The sequence below is a fragment of the Pseudonaja textilis genome, chromosome 2, assembly GCF_049901715.1.
Source record: "Pseudonaja textilis isolate UNSWEBS1 chromosome 2, rPseTex1.2, whole genome shotgun sequence".
Classification (NCBI taxonomy): Eukaryota; Metazoa; Chordata; class Lepidosauria; order Squamata; family Elapidae; genus Pseudonaja; species Pseudonaja textilis.
This window is the reverse complement of record NC_141991.1, coordinates 243760117-243779846: the sequence shown is the minus strand read 5'-3', so window position 1 is coordinate 243779846 and position 19730 is coordinate 243760117. Positions and strand designations below refer to the sequence as shown.

At 43.5% G+C, this 19730-nt stretch overlaps 1 protein-coding gene and 1 long non-coding RNA gene across 2 annotated transcripts in view; one reads left to right on the top strand and one right to left on the bottom strand.

Moving 5' to 3' along the window:
• The window catches only part of LOC148127445 (uncharacterized), a 475162-nt gene that overhangs the window by 84804 nt on the left and 370628 nt on the right, over positions 1–19730 (top strand). The gene's annotated exons all lie outside the window — the stretch shown is intronic.
• Positions 1–19730, bottom strand: part of MBD2 (methyl-CpG binding domain protein 2) — a 58850-nt gene that overhangs the window by 18759 nt on the left and 20361 nt on the right. Inside the window, exons 2-3 of the mRNA XM_026715052.2 lie at positions 17481–17640; positions 13056–13193 (exon numbers count right to left, since the gene is read on the bottom strand). Of these exons, the coding sequence (XP_026570837.1) occupies positions 13056–13193; positions 17481–17640 (298 nt within the window). The remainder of the gene's footprint in view (positions 1–13055; positions 13194–17480; positions 17641–19730) is intronic.

Below are 19730 nucleotides of genomic sequence, written 5' to 3'. Positions count from 1 at the left end.
TAAAAGCACTGTGAAGCAGTATATAAGTCTAAGTGCTGTTGCTGTTGCTTCTAGAAATTCTTTTCTTCCAGCCTTTGCTCACCCAAGAGCCATTAGTAAGTCCAGGTTTGAAAAGAAATAACCGCTGGGTCAGCAGTAAAAGCTTCTGTTCTTCCTTCTCATCCAAGGGAAAGTGATGAAGGGATCGGGGCAGGTCAAGGGGGCTCATTAAATCTGGGACCACCAGCCTCCCCTTCTGCCTCTTTGTCCTTGAACCTGGATCGACTTCAGCATAAATTGGTGAAGCCCAACATACAGACACAGCTGAACTATGCCTTCTTCACTGCCCTAGTTGTGTTTTTCTCTCCCTGGAGTGGAAATGGATCAGGAAAGGCCTACACAATGCACATGTGCAGAGAGAGACAGAGACAGCAGAGGCAGACAGACAGACAGAGGCAGAGAGACAGAGAGGCAGAGAGAGACAGACAGACAGATAGAGAGGCAGAGGCAGAGAGAGAGAGACAGAGAGAGAGAGAGAGAGAGAAAACTTTCTACACATGCAGTCATGTGAAAAAAGAAAGTACACCCTCTTTGAGTTCTTGTTTTACGTATCATATAAACAGTAAATCTATATAAAGGACATGGTAAAAATCATCCAGTCCTTTGCCATTCTTAAAAGTAGATAAATACAAGCTCAGACAAAGCTTGACATATCACACCATGTTATTATTTGTTTTGCAAAGAGAAAGCCAAAAGTGTGTACTTTCTTTTTCACAAGGCTGTAGGTGCAAAAAAAACAAAAAAAAAAACCCCTCAATAGCAAAAGTTTGTTTTATTTTCCCACATTTAAAAAGCTAAGTGTAGAAGGGAAAGGTTAGTTAGTGACGATATTCACCCCACATATTTAACAGGATTGAATAACAAGCTCAAAAGATTGATTTGCAAAAGACGCCAATGTTAATGCTAACTTTAGTTTAGGTTCACATGCTGCCCAAATCTAATAAACCAGGTAAATTTGTGCAGGAACCCAGCAGTGGGTTAATTCAATTTTTATATTATAGGTTCCTGAGTAAATACAGCTAAATGTTGTCCAGCTTACTTCACCCCTCATTTTTTTGTAAAGCGACTGTTATGTCTTTGGGACTGGTTGGAGTCCCCAACCAGGTCCGCTGTTTGAGCGGGAGCACCAGCCGCTCCCATTGGCTGACACTGTTTGACAGCCGTCTATAAAAGGTGGCTGTCGGGCAGTGTCAGCCCCGTTGCCGCCAGCTAACCTGCCAAGTTAGAAGGCAGACGCGGCAACCCTTTATTCTTAGAATAAAGCCTTTAACGTTCACTCTGGCTCAGCCTCGTTCCTCCGCCGCTCTACAACACTGGCAACGAGGGCGGGATGCAATCGGAGGCTGCCAGACGTGCGATTCAGAAGAGCTGTAGTCACTAAGAGCGAAGCCACGGGCGCTGAAGCCGCAGCCGCCGGCGCTCACAAAGAGCGCAAAATTCAAAAGCCTCCTCAGCCGGGGAGACAGACACCGCCTGATAGGCGCAGCCGCAAACGCTCTTCTAAGAGCGCGAATTTTGAATCACAACTACTAAGGTGACAGGCACTGCCGCCTCAAAATGAATGCCAATCCGACATTCCCACCCTTCAAGCCAACCGAGGAAATGTGGGATTCATATAAAAACCGTTTCATCTACTTTCTCAACGCTATTGGTCTAACAGATGCTGCTGAACACAGAAAAAAATCCTTCTTCCTCAGCTACTGTGGGGCTGCGGTTTTTGACACCGCTACAGCACTAGTTGCCCCTCGCTCTATCAGGAGCATACCTTGGGATGAACTCCAAGAGATCCTCTCCAACCACTACTCACCTAAACCATCCCAGATAGCCAGGAGATATGCCTTCAGAACTAGAAGGCAGGCTGAGGGGGAGTCAATTAATGAGTATATGGCAGCTCTGAGGACAGCTGCCTTACAGTGTGGTTTTAGAGACTACCTAGAGGACATGTTATTAGACCAGATCGTCTGTGGGGTTAGAGACCTTAGGCTTCAAAGACGCTTGCTAGCCAAAAAAGGATTTAACCCTAGCTTTAGCCGTAGAAAAAGCCCACGCTGCTGAGCTCTCTGCCCAATCAGCAGCTGAGATTCAAGGAACTCCTTTAAGACCCAGGAGCTCCACTATTCATTCAGAGGAAGTTTTCCTTGAAGAAGACCCCATTGACTCAACAGACATTTACCGCCTTAGGCAACAAAAGCCCTCACAGGAAGTAGCTGGGCAGAGAAACAACTTCACCCCCAAGCAACCTCCCATTTGCCTAGCCTGCGGGGGTTCCCACTCTAGGGCATCCTGCAGGTTTAGGAATGCCATCTGTCTAAATTGTCAGAAGAAAGGCCACCTAGCCAGGATCTGCCAAGCAGGGCGAACCCTTCCTCAAAGACCTCCACCACCTGCTAATTTCCAAAGGCAGGTGGAGGACTGCTATACTTGCTACTACGCGAACCATACTTCCAAGACTCCTAATAAAATCAGTATTTTTGTTTCTTTAGAAGGAAAGCCTTGCAGAATGGAGGTAGACACGGGATCGGCACTTTCAATCATCTCCTGGGAAACCCTAAAGAAGATTCATCCCAGATTCTCAAAGAAGAAGCTGCAGAAATGCCACCTGACACTGCGGAACTACCAAGGCAAGAACATCCCTGTCCTCGGGAAAGGCAAGTTTTTAGTTCATTTCCAAGGTTTTAAAGGTCATTTGCCTTTGGTGGTTGTTAATGGTGCCCTCCCCAGTCTGTTGGGACTAGATTGGTTCCCTTCTCTCGGCCTTAGTGTAACGGGGATCCATGCTGTCTCAACCTCTGACGTAGACACCCTATTCTCAGACTACTCTGATGTGTTTAGCAGCGAGCTGGGCTGCTATTCTGGCACCCCCATCTCCTTCACTGTGGACCCCCAGGCAATTCCCCTTCGCCTTAAGCCACGCAGAGTGCCCTTTGCCATCCGTCCTAAGTTAGATTTAGAATTAGATAAGTTACTGAAGCAAGGGGTGTTAGAGCCAACTGACTTTGCCAAATGGGAGACCCCCATAGTCACCCCACTCAAGAAAGATGGCAGCATAAGAATCTGCGCAGACTATAAAACCACCCTCAATCGTTATCTGCAGGTCAGCGCCTACCCTGTCCCTGTTATTCAACACCTGTTACACACCTTCAAACCCGGCACCATCTTTGCCAAATTAGATATGTCCCAGGCATACCAACAGTTCCCTGTCGATGATCAGACAGCTGAATTACAAACCATAGTCACACATAGAGGGGCATTCAAGTGCAAACGCCTCCAATTCGGGTAAGTGTAGCCCCGGTATATTCCAATCCTCATGGAAAGGATTCTCCAAGGTCTCCCAGGGGTTGTCCCTTACTTCGATGACATTTTAGTCTCAGCAATTGACAGACCTCAGCTCATACAAAGGGTCAGAGCAGTCCTAGAGAAGTTTAGGCAGCATGGCCTCAAACTTAAAAGGGAGAAGTGCGCCATCGCCACTAGGCAAGTGGACTTTCTGGGGTATAGGATAGATGCCTCTGGCATTCACCCAGCCGAATCCAAAGTAAAGGCTATCCATGAGGCACCCACTCCAACTAACAAGATGGAGCTCCAAGCCTTTCTGGGGCTACTAAACTTTTACGCTTCATTTCTTCCGCACAAAGCATCTATTGCTGAACCCTTACACAGACTGTTAGACAAAGATTCCCCCTGGCATTGGGGACCCAAAGAAGCCCATGCTTTCAAGTCAGTCAAATCCTTACTCACATCTGATGCAGTTTTAATCCAATATAATCAACGACTCCCCCTGGTCCTAGCTGCTGATGCATCCCCCTTTGGGATTGGGGCTGTTCTGAGCCACAGGCTTCCCAACGGTTCTGAGGCACCAATTGCCTTCTTCTCTAGGACCTTCTCTACTGCAGAAAGAAACTACAGCCAAATAGATAAGGAGGCCTTGGCTGCAGTAGCTGCAGTTAAAAAGTTTCATGAATTTTTGTTTGGGCACCATTTTGAACTTATAACTGACCATAAACCACTCCTGGGGCTGTTATCAGGGGATAAGCAAACCCCACAGGTACTATCACCTAGAATGACCAGGTGGACTTTGTTCCTGGCCGCTTACTCATTCAAATTGGTGCATCGCCCTGGAAAAAACTTGAGTCACGCTGATGCCCTTAGTCGCTGCCCCCTGCCAGTCCCAGTCGAAGACCCAGCACCCGTTCATGCCATCTTTGAAGTAAATGAACTTAAATTGCCAGTTACAGCCGAAGACATTGCTGCGCACTCAAAAAAAGACAGAATAATTGCCCAAGTTATGGACTGGGTGGGAAGGGGGTGGCCTGAAACACAATACACTTCTGACTTTGCTCCTTTCAAAATCCGTAGCAGGAATTGTCGAAACTACAGGGATGTCTGTTGTGGGGGACAAGGGTAGTCATCCCAGCCACTCTTCGTGTACCCATCCTAAAGGTACTTCACGAGGGCCACCCGGGCATCGTAAGGATGAAGGCTCTGGCCCGCAGCTACATTTGGTGGCCTGGCATGGATGCCCAAATCTCCAGCTGGGTAAGCTCATGCCAGCCTTGCCAAGAAACCAGGGCTGCCCCACCAGCAGCCATGCCTACCAAGTGGGAAAGTGCTAGTGGTCCTTAGTCTCGCCTGCACATCGACCTAGCTGGACCAGTACATGGAAGGACCTTCTTGGTTGTAGTAGACTCTTATTCCAAATGGATAGACTTGGCCCTACTACCTTCAACAACCACTCAAGCAATTGTTAAGGCTCTGACCCGTTTCTTCGTGACCCATGGGCTCCCTGATACTCTGGTGTCTGACAATGGCCCCCAGTTCACGTCTTGTGAGTTTAGTATGTTCGTTGCCAACTTGGGCATCAGACACATCCTTACAGCCCCTTTTCACCCAGCTAGCAACGGGATGGCTGAGAGGGCAGTCAGGTCAGCAAAAGAGGCACTTGCCAGGTTTGGCCAGGAAAACTGGCACTCCAAACTGTCCCGTTACCTCCTGAGCCAACATACGACTCCATGCACCACTACAAATAAATCCCCAGCAGAGCTCTTGATGGGGAGATGCCTTAGGACCACCCTGGACAGGTTGCACCCCCACTACTGCCCAGACACCCCTATAGGATCTGACAGTTTGGTCAGGGACTTTGCTCTGCATGACCTGGTGTACGCCAGAAATTATGCAGGGGACCCTCTGTGGGTACCTGGTCAAGTTGTGTCAGTCACAGGTCCAAGATCCTACAGAGTCCTCCTGGAAGACGGACGCCTGTGGCGCAGACACGTGGACCAACTCAGACGGCGATGGAGAAGCACAGCTGATGCCTACCCAGCAGCCACCAAGGAACCAGTCTACCCAGCCGAATCTCCCGGCACCGAGGGCTCCCTGCCGGAACCGGTCTACCCAGACGAAAGCTCCCTGCAGGACCCGATCTACCCCGTCGACCAAGAGAGTTTACTGGAGGACCCGGTCTACCGACAAGGGACCCCGAACCAACAACCAAGCGAACCTGTCTACCGTCCGGACCGAGCGACTCACCAAGGTCAGCCCGAACAGGGGGACTTACCTAATTCACACAGTGCCCCCACCGACCGAGCCCGCTCATCAGCAACCTCCGAGACACTGCCTGGGGGCGAGGACTTGACTCCAGCCAGCGGCTTGCCCGGACTACGACAATCCTGCCGCCAGCGCAGACGACCAACCTACTTGAAGGACTATGCATGCTCCCGGCTAGGGGAAAGGAGTGTTATGTCTTTGGGACTGGTTGGAGTCCCCAACCAGGTCCGCTGTTTGAGCGGGAGCACCAGCCGCTCCCATTGGCTGACACCGTTTGACAGCCGTCTATAAAAGGCGGCTGTCGGGCAGTGTCAGCCCCGTTGCCGCCAGCTAACCTGCCAAGTTAGAAGGCAGACGCGGCAACCCTTTATTCTTAGAATAAAGCCTTTAATGTTCACTCTGGCTCAGCCTCGTTCCTCCGCCGCTCTACAGCAGCGACTTTCCCCAAACTTGCTACTCCCCAGATGTGGGGAATTCAACTCTTAAAATCCTAAACAACAGCCCTGCTAGATAAGAAATCCTGGAGATGAAATTTTATGATGAGAAGAGGGGTGGGCTTCAAAAATTTCAGCAACAGGTTCTCTGCCCAGTTGCTGGGTGGGCATGGCCATGGTGGGTATGGCCTAGTCGGCCTCCTGTACCATGGTGGGGGGCCATTTTCACCTTCCCCAGGCTCTGGAGGCTTTGCTCGAGCCTCTGAGAGGGTGAAAATGGCCTCCCCTGGGCTCCAGGGGCCCTCCAGAAGCCAAAAATGGGCCTGTTTACAGTCTTCCGGAGCCTCCTGGAAGCCCGTTTTTCGTCCTCCCAGAGCTTCTGCACGGGCCCTGCACTTACATCACAACCAAAACAGGCCACGTGGAGAGTCCTGGGAGGGATGGGGTGGGAGGGGACAGTCAGGGGCGGGATCTGGCGGTTCTCCGAATTGCCCATAACATTAGCTATGGGTTCTCCTGAACCTGGATGAACCCATAGCAGCCCGCCCTGGAAGAGACCTCTGGCACATTTCAAAGGGGACATCATTCCATTATTATCACACCTCATCTTTTGCCTATTGAGGTGGACCAACCTCTTTTCCTTTTTTTATTTTATTATTTTTTTTATTCTAGAAAAAAACATTTATTTGACATACATTTAAAACAGACAAATCTATCTATCTATCTATCTATCTATCTATCTATCTATTTAGTATACATACATATACACACATATATTTTACAGCATATATTGAGCAATGGTTAAATTTTTTTTCTTTATCTTTATCATTGACGTGATCTGCCTTGTTACAATAACTCCTTCGTTCTTTTAATGTTTTAATTTCTCTATATAGTTTGTGATTAAATGCACGTCTTCTGTCATTTCCATAACTTATCCAAATATCAAATATTACCTTTTCTCTAACCACTCATACCAAATGTTCCATATTTGATAATAGTCACTATCTTGTTTATTTTTTAACAGTTTGGTTAGACTATCCATCTCAGCGCATTCATGTATTTTTTTAATTACCATATCCTCTGAAGGAATGGAAGATAGCAGTTTTGTGCGTAGGTTATTCTGGCCGCAGTTATGATATGCAAAATTAAATACTGATATTTTTTTCTCCATGTTTGAATCTATCATACTTAGCAGAAAGTTTTGGGGTTCAAGTTTTAAATTTTGTTTTGTTATATTTAAAATCCAATTTCTAATATTTCTCCAAAATTTCTGAGCACATGGGCAAGTCCACCACATGTGAAAATATGTTCCTTGTGTGTAGTTACATTTCCAACAATTGGGTGGTAGGTTGGGGAACATCTTAGCCAGTCTCGCAGGAGGTAGGACCAACCTCTTTTCCATTTGCAGCCTCACACATCCCTCTCCTTGAAAGCTGTCCTCACCAAAACAAAACAAAAAGTTTCTTTCCCCACCACTCCATTTTCACCATCTCTGCCCCATTACCTCAATATTGGCTTCAACGGCATCAGAATTTTTTTGGTCTCCTTTGCTAACAAACAACTATCAAAAGGACATCCTGTAAAATTAGGTCCTGCTTGAAAACGCTCCCCACTGCTTCTCTGAAGAAGAAATGCTATAGTTAAAAATGAGCAGATAGGGTTGAGCTGACATTCATCTGCCTACTCTTGATTATAGAATCCGTGTTTATGCTGTTCTATTCAAGCTGTATTTAAAAGCAATCATTTTCTTTCTGTGGTTTTAAACACAGGCTTTCCCAAGTGGGCTGGAGTGCTTTTAAATCTCAAGAGGATAAACAGACTAGTTCTAAAGATGTTTTGCCTTGCTCTCCTGCTGGTTATCCTCAGAAAGGATTGGAGCAGAAAAAGAAATAAAAGAGTTTTTAAAATGCAATGCCCAGCATGTGCAAATTCAGGGACATCTTTTCATCCTGGTAATGGATTGCTGAGAGATATAATTCTAAATGGCCAAGAACTGGCTGAAAATCAAATAACTACATAGCTAACGTTGGCTGGAAAAATATTGTGCATGTCTCCTTACTGAAAATACAACCTACCCTGAAAGTAAGTCCTTGCTTGATTTTTACATGTGTGCCCAATATAAGGCCTACCCCCCAAAATGAGCCCTAATTAAGACCCCACCCACTCCAGAGTGGACAGGTAAAAAATAAGCTAGGGTGGGGATGTGGGGGTTGAAGCTGCCCTACTATTTATCTTTGGAAAGTTGTAGTCAGGCCTCGCACACCCTGATACCTGCCTTGCTGGCCCATTTCTTCTGAAGCTAGCAAGGCTTGGAAGGCTTTTCTGAAAGCCTCTGTAGATGATAACAAAGCTCCAGATCTATCCAGAGCTCTGTTATTGGCTTCAGAGGCCTGCAGGAAAGCCTTGCTGGCTACAGAAGAAGTTCCTGAAGGCCTCTGACAGGGAAAAGAAAGTCAGGGACAAGTGAGGTTAGTCAGTGGATGACATCCCCGAAAATAAGACCTTTTGCCTTTTTTGTGGCAAAAAAATATAAGGCAGGATCTTATTTTGGTAAAGAGTATCTGCTGATTTGGAAGACCTTGGTCCTCAACATTTTAAAGGTGGACTTTAACACTTCTCCAGAATCTGCCACAAATTGTAATTCTGTGGGTGTAGAAGAGGGGAGGTGTTGAATTCATTGTCAAGTATTAGGCCCAGATAAAATTTCACTGGAGCCAGACTCAAGGTTTATACTTGCGTGGAAACTTTATGCTACAGTATGGAGGTGGATGGCTTTTTTCTTCCCTGAAATGTTTCATTATTTTTTTGACTGGGGTATAAGTAGTCCTCATTTAATGGCGACAATTGGGAATGGTAATTAGGTGATTAAGGGAAGCAACAGCTAAATGAAACAGCAACAATGCTCGTGATCTTAGTTAGCGTTCCTTTGCTTTATACACCTGTGAAAGTCATAAAGGTGAACATTGGTCATAATGTTATTTTTTCAACAGGGTCATAACTGTGAATGGTGTTAAACAAGGAAGTCACTAACTGAGGTCTACTTGTACTTCTTACTGATTCAGATAGTAACCAGGTCCAATTCTGCGTAACGTTTCAAGTTCAGGTAGGCTTAATTAATTCAACTTCATTTGATAATTTACATCCAAACTAGCAAATAAGCCTATTATTCGTTTATTTTATTTATTTATTTATTTAGAAAATTTATATTGTCGCATATGGCGGCTCAAGGCGGCTTACAGGAATATAAAAACATCATATATAAAAATAAAACTAATAGAAGAAAATAATCAAATAATTAATAAAATAATATAATAGCTTAAATAGTTTATATATTCCAAAGCAGATTAATGCAGTAAAAAACCAACTGCAGTTTCTGGCTTATTGTCCCTGACTAAGTTAGAAAGATTGCTATTTGTTTGTTTGTTTGAAATCTTAAGCATCTCTGTTCCTAAATCTCATTCCCTTTAATCCCAATAAAGAGTAACTGAATTGCACCCTAAATGGCTTGCAAGTGCAAAAACATCTGAGAAAAATTATATCACCCCCTTCCTACTTATGATAGCCACAAATCAATTTTTATCAAAACCTCTGTAACTATAAATGAATGCTCAGAGTTCTGTTAGCCCTGTGCTGTTGGATGATAACACTGGAAGATGTGTTAATCCAAGTGATACATTCATAAATTAAATTTGATGGCAGCTTTCAAGAAATGGCCTGAGATTAGTTAATTAAAATGGAATTAAAAGATAGCTGGATTTGGGTTGCCAGATGCAAAGAAAACGAAGAGGCCCCTGCAGTTTTCGAAGCCCTGGGCTCATCCATCAAGAAATCAGAAGCTCTCATCCTCATTCCCACCTGCCAATCCCAGATGGGAACACATGAAGAGGAACCAAACGGCATCTAAGTGTGTGCTGGATGTCAATTAACTAAAATCATTTGGGTACACTCTGGATGGGAAACGAATTGCTTTACCCTTTTGTACAACTGTACAACCCAATAAATATTTCTAAGTTTGCATTAACCGTATGCAAAAGTTATGCACACGGAGATTAGAGGCATATGGCTTACGTCTTTCAAGTACTCAGTAAAGCCTCTTGGAAGGCATTTTCATAGTGAGCCAAGCTGCCTAGCTTTAAAAAGGTATAATTTGTATAATCCAGCCCCCAAGGCTTAGCTCTGCTGTAGAAGAACTTTGGGAGAAGAATAGATATTTGAAACAGGCCCTTTCACTGTTTAGAATATTCTTATAATCAGGGGTGGGATTCTACCAGTTCGCACCTATTTGCTAGAACCGGTTGTTAACATTCTAAGCAGTTTGGAGAACTGGTTGTCAGAAGAAATTACTGGCCTAATCCTGTAAGGAAGGCAGAAAGGAAACATTCTGGTGTTGCTTACAGAAACTTCCTCTCCGTTAACCCTTATTACATTCTATGTCTCAGGAACTTCTCTGGAGTTTTTTTCCCCTCCTTTGCTGGTAGTTTGCTTGTGTGGAGTGACCATTCAAAGTTACAATGGCACTGAAAAAAAGTGACTTATGACCATTTTTCATACTTATGACTTTTGCAGCATCCCCACAGTCATGAGAGGCCAGGCGAGAGATGCATGCCTCGATGTGAGGGATACTGAGTTAGCCACGCCCAGCCAATAACATGACCACCAAGCCACGCCCACCAACTAAGCCACTCCCACAGAACCAGTTGTTAAAAAATTTGAATCCTACCCCTGCTTATAATCCAAGGGAGAGCTGTTTAACCTGAACAATGCTTCCTTTTGAGCATTTTTCTCCAATTCGTGGCTCCCAGTTCAATGTTCTCTTCATAGACTGGTCTGAAAAGCTGGGGCATGCTTCCCAAATGCATCGGCAGCTATAGCTATAGTAATAATGCCTTTACAATTCTAGAACACGGAAAAAATCTATCCTGAATCCTAGTGCAGAGCAATACTTGAACATGAAAGAGAAAAGTGGATATTTACTTCCACGGAATGACTTCCAGCGCGTCTGTATCATATTTTTTTTATTTCACTTGGCTGCTAAACTGATTTAAATTCTTTACAGAGTTGGTAAAGGGTGGGATGAAATAATATAGAAGTTTGTGCCAAGTGACATTCTTTTGTGGGTTGAACAGCCTTCAACACATCTTAATGAATCTATTATGATACACCTTGCATTTAAGGGCATCAATAAGCCATATCAAACATTGTCTAGTTGGCTGCACTAACTTAAGAGCTCTTTTTGAGACTATCATATGAAATTCTTTCAAATGGAAAATAAGAGGTATCCAACATTTCTGGGGGAGAGAGATGGTTCAAGGTCAAGAAGCACATTTTAAATGCTTCTTCTCTTCTTCTTGGTTTTCAACTCAATCCCAGATCTGGTTGGCCTCTTAACCACACCAACTTGAATTTAAGGAGCTCTATCAACCAACTGGATCCCTCTTGTAGGTCAAAATTATTCTTCATCATATTATATTGAAATGGGGTGGAAGAAACCAAATGAATTTCTCAGCAAAGTAACCAATGAGAAGAAGAAAACAAGAGTTCTTAAGCATGCCATAATTCAATTGTATAATTGCACTACTTTGTCGTAGTAAGATGAATCATTGAGGAGCCAAGCTTCATCCCTTATTACAACCACAATTCGTTCTTGACAAGAATATAAAAGATGAGCTGAATCCAAAGGAGAACTAATTGTACAGATAATTTCTTGGTATGAGACCAGCATTTTCAATCTGGGAACCTTCAGCAAGTCTACCTCTTTCACTCTTTTCGGATAGCATGAAAAACACCCCCTTGGGAAAGAGTATTTGAGTTTCTAATGGGAGACAATTCTAAGAACTTCTGCATTGAAAATGAAGTAAACCTATTTTAGAATGGCCTAGCCATCCAAAGAACTCAACCCAACATTTCTGATACTACAGAAATAATCACCTAAGAAAAGCAATTGGTTGTTTCACCCAAGATTAATATATTTCAACATATGGAATGTTATTATTCTGAAAAATGTTACAAATAGTCCTTGACTTACAACAGTTCATTTAGTGACTGTTTGAAGTTACAACGGCACTGAAAAAAGTGACATGACAATTTTTCACGCTTATGAATGTTGCCGCATCCCCAGGGACAAGCGGTTTACATTCGGATGCTTGACAACTGATTCATATTTATGACAATTGCAGTGTCCCAGGGTCTTTTCCACTTTTTCAAACTTCTGGCTAGTAAAGTCAATGAGGTAGCCAGATTCACTTAACAACAGGTTACTAATTTAACAACAGCAGTGATTCACTTAACAAATGTTGCAAGAAAAACTCACTTAACAAATTTCTCATTTAGCAACAGACATTTTGGGCCCAACTGTGATTGTAAGTCAAGGACTACCTGTATTTGATCTGATCTTAGAGATACTTTTGATTTAGACACAATGCAAGGAGAGAATTGAGGCAGGTGCAGTCTCCCATTGATACAGGACCACCTTGGATAATCAGGCTCAGCCAATACATTTTTAACATCATTCTTCTAGAACAGTGATGGCAAACCTTTTTGTTGTGCTGTGCCGAAAGTGTGCATGCATGCCAGCACCCACAATACAATGTGCCCCGCCCCACCTGCGCATGCACATACTACACCTCCACACAGCCCCCTTACCTTCACTTCGCATGTGCGTGCCTCCCAGCTGATTTTTGGCCCATTTGAGGCCATTTTTGCCCTCCCGGAGGCCTGGGGGAAGCCTCTGCAGCCTTGGGAGACTGAAAATAGGCCCATTTCGGCACTTCTGGTATTTCCGGAAGACCCATTTTTCAGCTTCCCGAGGCTGCAGAGGCTTCCCTCAAGCCTCCAGGAGGCCAAAAACAGCCTCAGATAGCCTGAGAATCAGCTGGGAGGCATGCGCATGAGCAGTGCAGGTAAGCAGTGCAGGCTGGGGCTCGTATGCCCACACAAATGGCTCTGTGTGCCACTTATGGCACACATGCCATAGGTTCGCCATCACAGTTCTAGAACCTATCCAGAAAAGGAAGTCTATCACCACCCAACACACATTACCTGTCTGGGCTGTTCGATCACTCTTTGTGGGTCAGACTTCACTTTGTTGTTAGGATGGTTTGTAACTTTGGTTACAGGCTGTTTAAAAATAGAAGCTGTTTGTCTGATTGGCAACGTTGTGTTTAAATCTGGTTTACCCTGTATTGGAGAGGAAGGAGAGAAAAAATAATTATATATTACCTTAGGTTGCTCTACCAGCCAGGTCGGTGTGAAAAGTCAATACTTTGATCAAAATGATAAGATCCTAATATTTTTTGAGCTGAACATGAAATGTCTCATTAATTAGTTCAACAAAAATTTGAATATTATGGACTGGTTTATATTTGTATGATCCATAATGCCTCAAAGCCTGGGATCTTTGCTTATGATGCCAAGAAAGTTAAAAAAAAATATCCTGATCCTCAAGTCAAATTATTTCAAAATGGCAAAAAAATGTTATTTTAGTATTTGTCAAGACTTCTAGAAATCTCCACCACATGGAAACTTTCCATGCAATGAAAAATTGCATCATTCTGATACTGTGATACTGTTGATCCAAAGCTGAACAAAAAGGAAGGATAGCTTCCTTGAATGTTTTTGAGAGAGAGAAATAATCCACCATTCCTGTTTTGAGAGGTTATTTTTAAGGATTGTCTAAAAAGTGGAGAAATGTGTTTATAAAACCAATGTAAAATGAGGTCATTCAAGGATGGAGAAGACAAAAGATTAATGTGGTTGAATTCATTGATCCCTGACCAAGTGATATCTGTAAGAAAAATGAGGAAAACTGGACCAGAGCAATATCTGAAGAGAAATAGTAGAGTGCCATCAATAGGAGAGAGAATATTTGTAGCTCTGAGTGGATCTGTGGGGTCCCCAGTGCTCTCTGACCTTCGTTGTTTTCTTGCCCAAATAGGTAATAGATAAAATCATCACAACCTCACATAGTAGAATGGGAAATATAATAGTTCTATGCCCCTACCTCTCAACAATTAAAATTTCAATGTGATGTAATGCTGTACAGCAAGGGTGTCAAACTCAAGGCCCGGAGGCCAGTGGTGGGATTCAAAAATGTTTACTACCATTCTCTCCCCGCTCCTGGGGGAAGGTTACTGCAAAATCCCATTCCCTCCCTACACCACTAACCTGCTTTCCAGCTCCGTCCTCCTGTGCAAGGAAACCAAAGAAGACCCAGCCGATCAGCTGGGACTCAGGAGGCAGAGAATAGATGAGGGTGGGGCCAATCAGAGGACATATTTTTCAGTTCTCTGAACTACTCAAAATTTCTGCTACCGGTTCTCCAGAACTAGTCAGAACCTGCTGAATACCACTTCTGCCAGGGGACAGGTCCTGATGATGGGGTGCTTAGATCTGTCCCATGGGGCCTCTCTGGAAATAGCAAAAGACCAGCCCACAGTGCTTCTACCAGCAAAAATGGAGCCAGGAGGACCCCAGGTGGCCCTCCTGAGTTCTGTTTTTGCTAGCAAAGGGTTGCAGGAGGCCGTCACAGCCGAAAATGGAGTTTTTGCTAGCAGAGTACTTGTTGAGCTGGCCATGCCCACCTTTGCCACACCCACTCTGGCCCCCCCAAAGTCAAACTCAACCCCGATGCAGCCCTCAATGAAATCGAGTTTGACACCTCTGCTGTACAGAGTCACAAAATTCTGTATATGTCAGGTATAAAAAAAAAAATCAAGAACCAGGGTAGACTTCAAAAGCACTATGAATGTATTTCATGCTACCTATATATCTGCACTACTAATGGTGAAGGCAAATTGGTGCCAGAAAAGAGTCAATTGGCTTCAAAGTGGGCTGGGCTTAGGTCTCCTATGGGGGCATATAGGTTCCAGACTGATAATGCATTTGACACCCCCCCACAAGGCTCAGCCACATCATCTCCTACAGTATAGTAGCATATTAAACTATCTTTTACAGACTATCCCCATTTGAAGATGTTCCATAAACTGTTCTGGATTTTGCATCTGTTCATTTTCACTCAACAAATACCACCACAGCAAATGAAAAGGAGATGCTGGCAGAGCCACACTACAAGGGTTTTAGGTGAAATTCCAGAAAATGAGAATTTTGAAGTGAAAAGTACCATGTTCTCAATCAGGGGTCTTCAAACTTGACAGCTTTAAGACTTGTGGATCAGCTCCCAGAATTCCTGCTCCAGTCATGTTACCTCAGGAATTCTGGAAGTTGATGTCCACAAGTCTTAAACTTGCCAAGTTTGAAGATCTTTCTACTAAATGATAATTTTATTTAATCTTACATAATTATAATATATTTTAATATTTTAATTAATATTTTCATTGTATCATAATATATGAGTCTCACATGGTGTATTTCTTCAATATCTGCAGTGGGATTTTTAAAAAATTAACTGAACCGTTTAAAACATTTACTTTCCATAGTATTAAGTATTGCAAATCTACTTCCACAAAAACAGAAGGCAACCTCTTCATTTCAGTATTTATTTTTCTTTTTTTAAAAAAAGTAATTATCATACTGTAGATCAGGGCTGTCAAACTCCCAGCTCGCGGGCCGGATGCATCGTGCACTGGCCAGGCCCATGCACAGTTTAGCAAAGGGGGGAAAGTCCTGATATGTCACATGATGCCACCATGGTTATGTGAGTTTGACACCGCTGATGTAGATGATCCTCATCACATGTCCCAAAACTGATGTTTTGTTTGGAAAGCTTTGACAAACAATGGCATAAAAGTAAAGGTTCCCCTCGCACATACGTGCTAGTCGTTTCTGGCTCTAGAGGGCAGTGCTCATCTCTGTTACAAAGCCAAAGAGCCAGTGCTGTCTGAAGACATCTCCATGGTCATGTGGCTGGTATGACTAAACACCAAAGGCACACAGAATGCTGTTACCTTCCCACCAAAGTGGTCCCTATTTTTCTACTTACATTTTTACATGCTTTCAAACTGCTAGGTTGGCAGAAACTGGGACAAGTAATGGGAGCTCACTCCATTATGCGGTGCAAGGGATTCGAACCGCTGAACTGCCAACCTTTCTGATCGACAAGCTCAGCATCTTAGCCACTGAGCCACCGCATCCCTTTAAAAAACAGTGGCATAGGTCCACCAAAAATGAAAATCTCATTGTGAGATATGGCATGCAAGCTTCCGTAATTAATTTTCTCTAAATTGTAAGGAGAAAATGAGAATTACACCAAAACTGCACCTCAGTTACTGAATATCCTTTCAACCTACACCAGATGTATTCTGCATACACCAAGGCTCTAACCGAGGCAAGATGATGGCTGAAATCATGTGTTCACAGACCTGCCCCCTTTGTCTTGTCATGATGCACATAAATTGGGATGAGATTTCATTTATGCATGTAAGTTCACCATGTAAACTTCCTTGATCTCCCTTCTGACCCCACAGTAGTATCTACTGCCTTGTTTCCTCCTAAAGAAAGTTTTGCCTTGTTTTCTTCCAGAGAAGTAGTTGCTCTGATCATTAGCATCAAATTCCACATTATTCTCCTACTCTGTAAACCTAATAAACCTAGTGCAGAAATGGTCAGTTTTACACAAAAGATTTTTGAAGACTATCTTGTCCTGGAAGAATATATAAACCGTATTATAGGAGAATCAAACTTCCTTCAAAAAAATGGACATGTGAGGAAAACAAAGCCAGAACTTTCATTTGTATTTTCAGAATAACAGAATTGGAAGGGACCTTGGAGGTCCTCTAGTCCAACCCCCTGCTCAGGTAGGAAAGCCTACACCATTTCAGACAAATGGTTGTCCAATCTCTTCTTTAAATCTTCCAGTGATGGAGCACCCACAACTTCTAGAGGCAAGCTATTCCACTACTTAACTGTTCTATCAGGAAATTTCTCCTGAGTTCTAAGTTGCTTCTCTCCTTGACTAGTTTCCATCCATTGCTTCTTGTCCTGCCCTCAGGTGCTTTGGAGAATAGCTTGATTCCCTCTTCTTTGTGGAAGCCCCTGAGATACTGGAAGACTGCTATCATGTCACCCCTAGTCCTTCTTTTTTTTCAGTTATGAGCACCTTTTTTTCATCCATTCAACCATGTCGAAATTCTCAGAAACTACCTGGACAAATCCCTGCAGTTTTCTTAAGATTTTCAGAAATGGTTTGCCATTGTCTCTTTCTTAGGGGTGAGAGAAAGTGACTAACCCTCAAAGTCTCCCAGGGTCTAACTTGATGCTTAACCACTACACCAAAGTGATACTTACCAGTTTTCAAATTATTTCCCATTTAGCATTCCAGGCTTAAGCCTACTTATTTTGCCACCCTCAAATACTGCTTTAAAATCTGCGCCCACTCCTATCATTGATCAAGGAGAATGCAAAATTATCAAAGGGATTATTAAAAATGGTGAACAGATGTTGCCTTTCCTTTTTGATTCCAACTGTTTTGCAATGAACGTATTTTATAAAGCATGCTTGCAAGCAAACCTTGTTTTGATTGAGTGAATCATTCCTTAATTTCTGTTTGTTCTTCTGCAATTTACTTGGCATCATCTTCCCTGTCCTGAAGTCGAAGCTGCTGAGGTCAACCGTGTTCCCCAAGTATCTGGCCAACTGGGGTTTGCTTCGGAACTTCTTCCCACTTGGACTGCAAAATTTACAGAAGAAAAGAAGAAAATGCTTTATTATTCAAGGCAAGGACTCCTTTTCAGACTACTAAATAAATTAGGGAAGGTAATAGTTCCAGGGGTGGGATTCAGCCAGTTCGGCCCAGTTTGGGCAAACTGGGTGTTAAAGTTGAACCAACTGGATGGCCCCACCTGCCCTGCCCCACCCCTCCCCTCCCAGGATCTCCACATGGTCTGTTTTGGATGCAGGTAAGTGCAGGGTCTGCACAGAGGCTCTGGGAGGGCAAAAACTGGGCCAAACCAGAAGTTCCAGAAGTCTGGAAACCGGCCATTTTCCAGTTTCCAGAGACCCTCCGGAGCCTGGGGAGGCCATTTTCGCGCCCCCAGAGGCCAGAGGGAAGCCTCCAGACTCTGGGGAAGGTGAAAAATGGCTGAACAGGAAGTTCCGGAAGTCAGAAATAGGCCTGTTTTTGGTTTCCGGAGGTCCTCCAGGACTCAGGGGAGACCGTTTTCACTCTCCCAGGGGCCTGAGAGAAGCCTCTGGACTATGGAGAAGGTGAAAAACGGCCCTTCCAGAAGTTCTGGTAGGCCATGCCCACCATGGCTACACTTATCCACTAACTGGGCAGAGAACCGGTTGCTGGGATTTTTGAATCCCATCCCTGAATAGCCCAAAGAGTTACAAGCAACATTCAAAATTCTATTCAGGTGTTGACATAAGATAGCTTGGGGCTAGGCCAAGGATGAGCAACTGTGGCCCCTTTATGGCTTATGGACTTCAAGTCCCAGAATTCCTGAGCCAGCCATGCTGGCTGAGTCCATCCAACCTTTTGAATACTGTATTCTCATTCTTCCATTGCACATTTGCACAAGTTTGTTTTTCTGATATATAGCAGCTATCAGCCTTGGAAGCCATATTTTACTTGGAAGCTTTGAGGCTGCCACATTTAGTGCCTGGAAATTTGGGAGGGGAAATTTCCTAGTGAGTAGAAGATTCAACTCAACAACATTCTTTCTTAGAAGTCAAGGACATGTTGCCTTGCACCTGGAGAGGAGTGTCTGGAGGAATGTCTCCAGTTGGGACCAGACATTTGATTGGGCCATGTGGTGGACAGATGGGTGCAGGAGATGAATTTTTGAATTTCTCTTGGGGAAGGGAAAACCCAGAACTCTCGAATTTGGGTTTTCCCAGATGTGCCAATATGACAACTCTAATAAAAATGGAACTTTGAGGAAATGCTGGTCTCTGAGTTTATTGGGTTGGAGTTTGTTTCTTGGAATGGCCTTTTTCTCACAGTGAATAAATTGTTGAGTTAGAACAGGAAAAATTCAGGCTCAACTTTAATTCTAATCAGTGAAGGACTTTAGTCAATGGATTCTGGATTTCCTCACCAGTTCAGATATACTATATATGGATGTATTCATAAGACTACAAGATCTCCTTTATTCATGTTTCTATATTACTCAGTTTCTTTTCACTCACTTATGGTGAATTTAAAGATAGGATTTCAAGGAGGAACTGATACCTCAAAAAAATGAATTGGGGCAAGAATGATTCGACCTCTGCCATCTAACATAAAGCACTTACTTCTTTATTAAACCAATTGACATCACCCTCACCATCACCCCAACTCTACTAAAAGGAACTCTGGACAGCCATATACACTTGTTAAATAAATAAATACTTTATGGCATCAAAACAGACACATGCTTACATGGAACAGCCTAAGGAAACTTTGGGATGGACATTTTCATTTTTTTTTAAAAAAAAAACTACAACATCTCTGACACTGTTTCTGAAGCAAGTGTAGGCATCTTAACAGTTTACAAAAAGGCTCTTTTAAAAACACATACACACACACACACAAATTCAGGGGGATTGGATCTTAGAAAATGTTGCCCAAAGAGCCGGTTGATGGTTTATTCTGAGGGAATCCTTGGTGGTCTCTGAGGTGGGTTTGTTACCTAGTTAGCTTAGTCATGAAACATCTGCAAAAAAAAAACCAGCCAAGCTCAGAGAGTTATCACAGATGATTTCATTTCAACCCTGAGCTACAAATATTCTCCTTTACAGTTTATTCTCTCTGGCTGTGGTTCTGGAACTTTATAA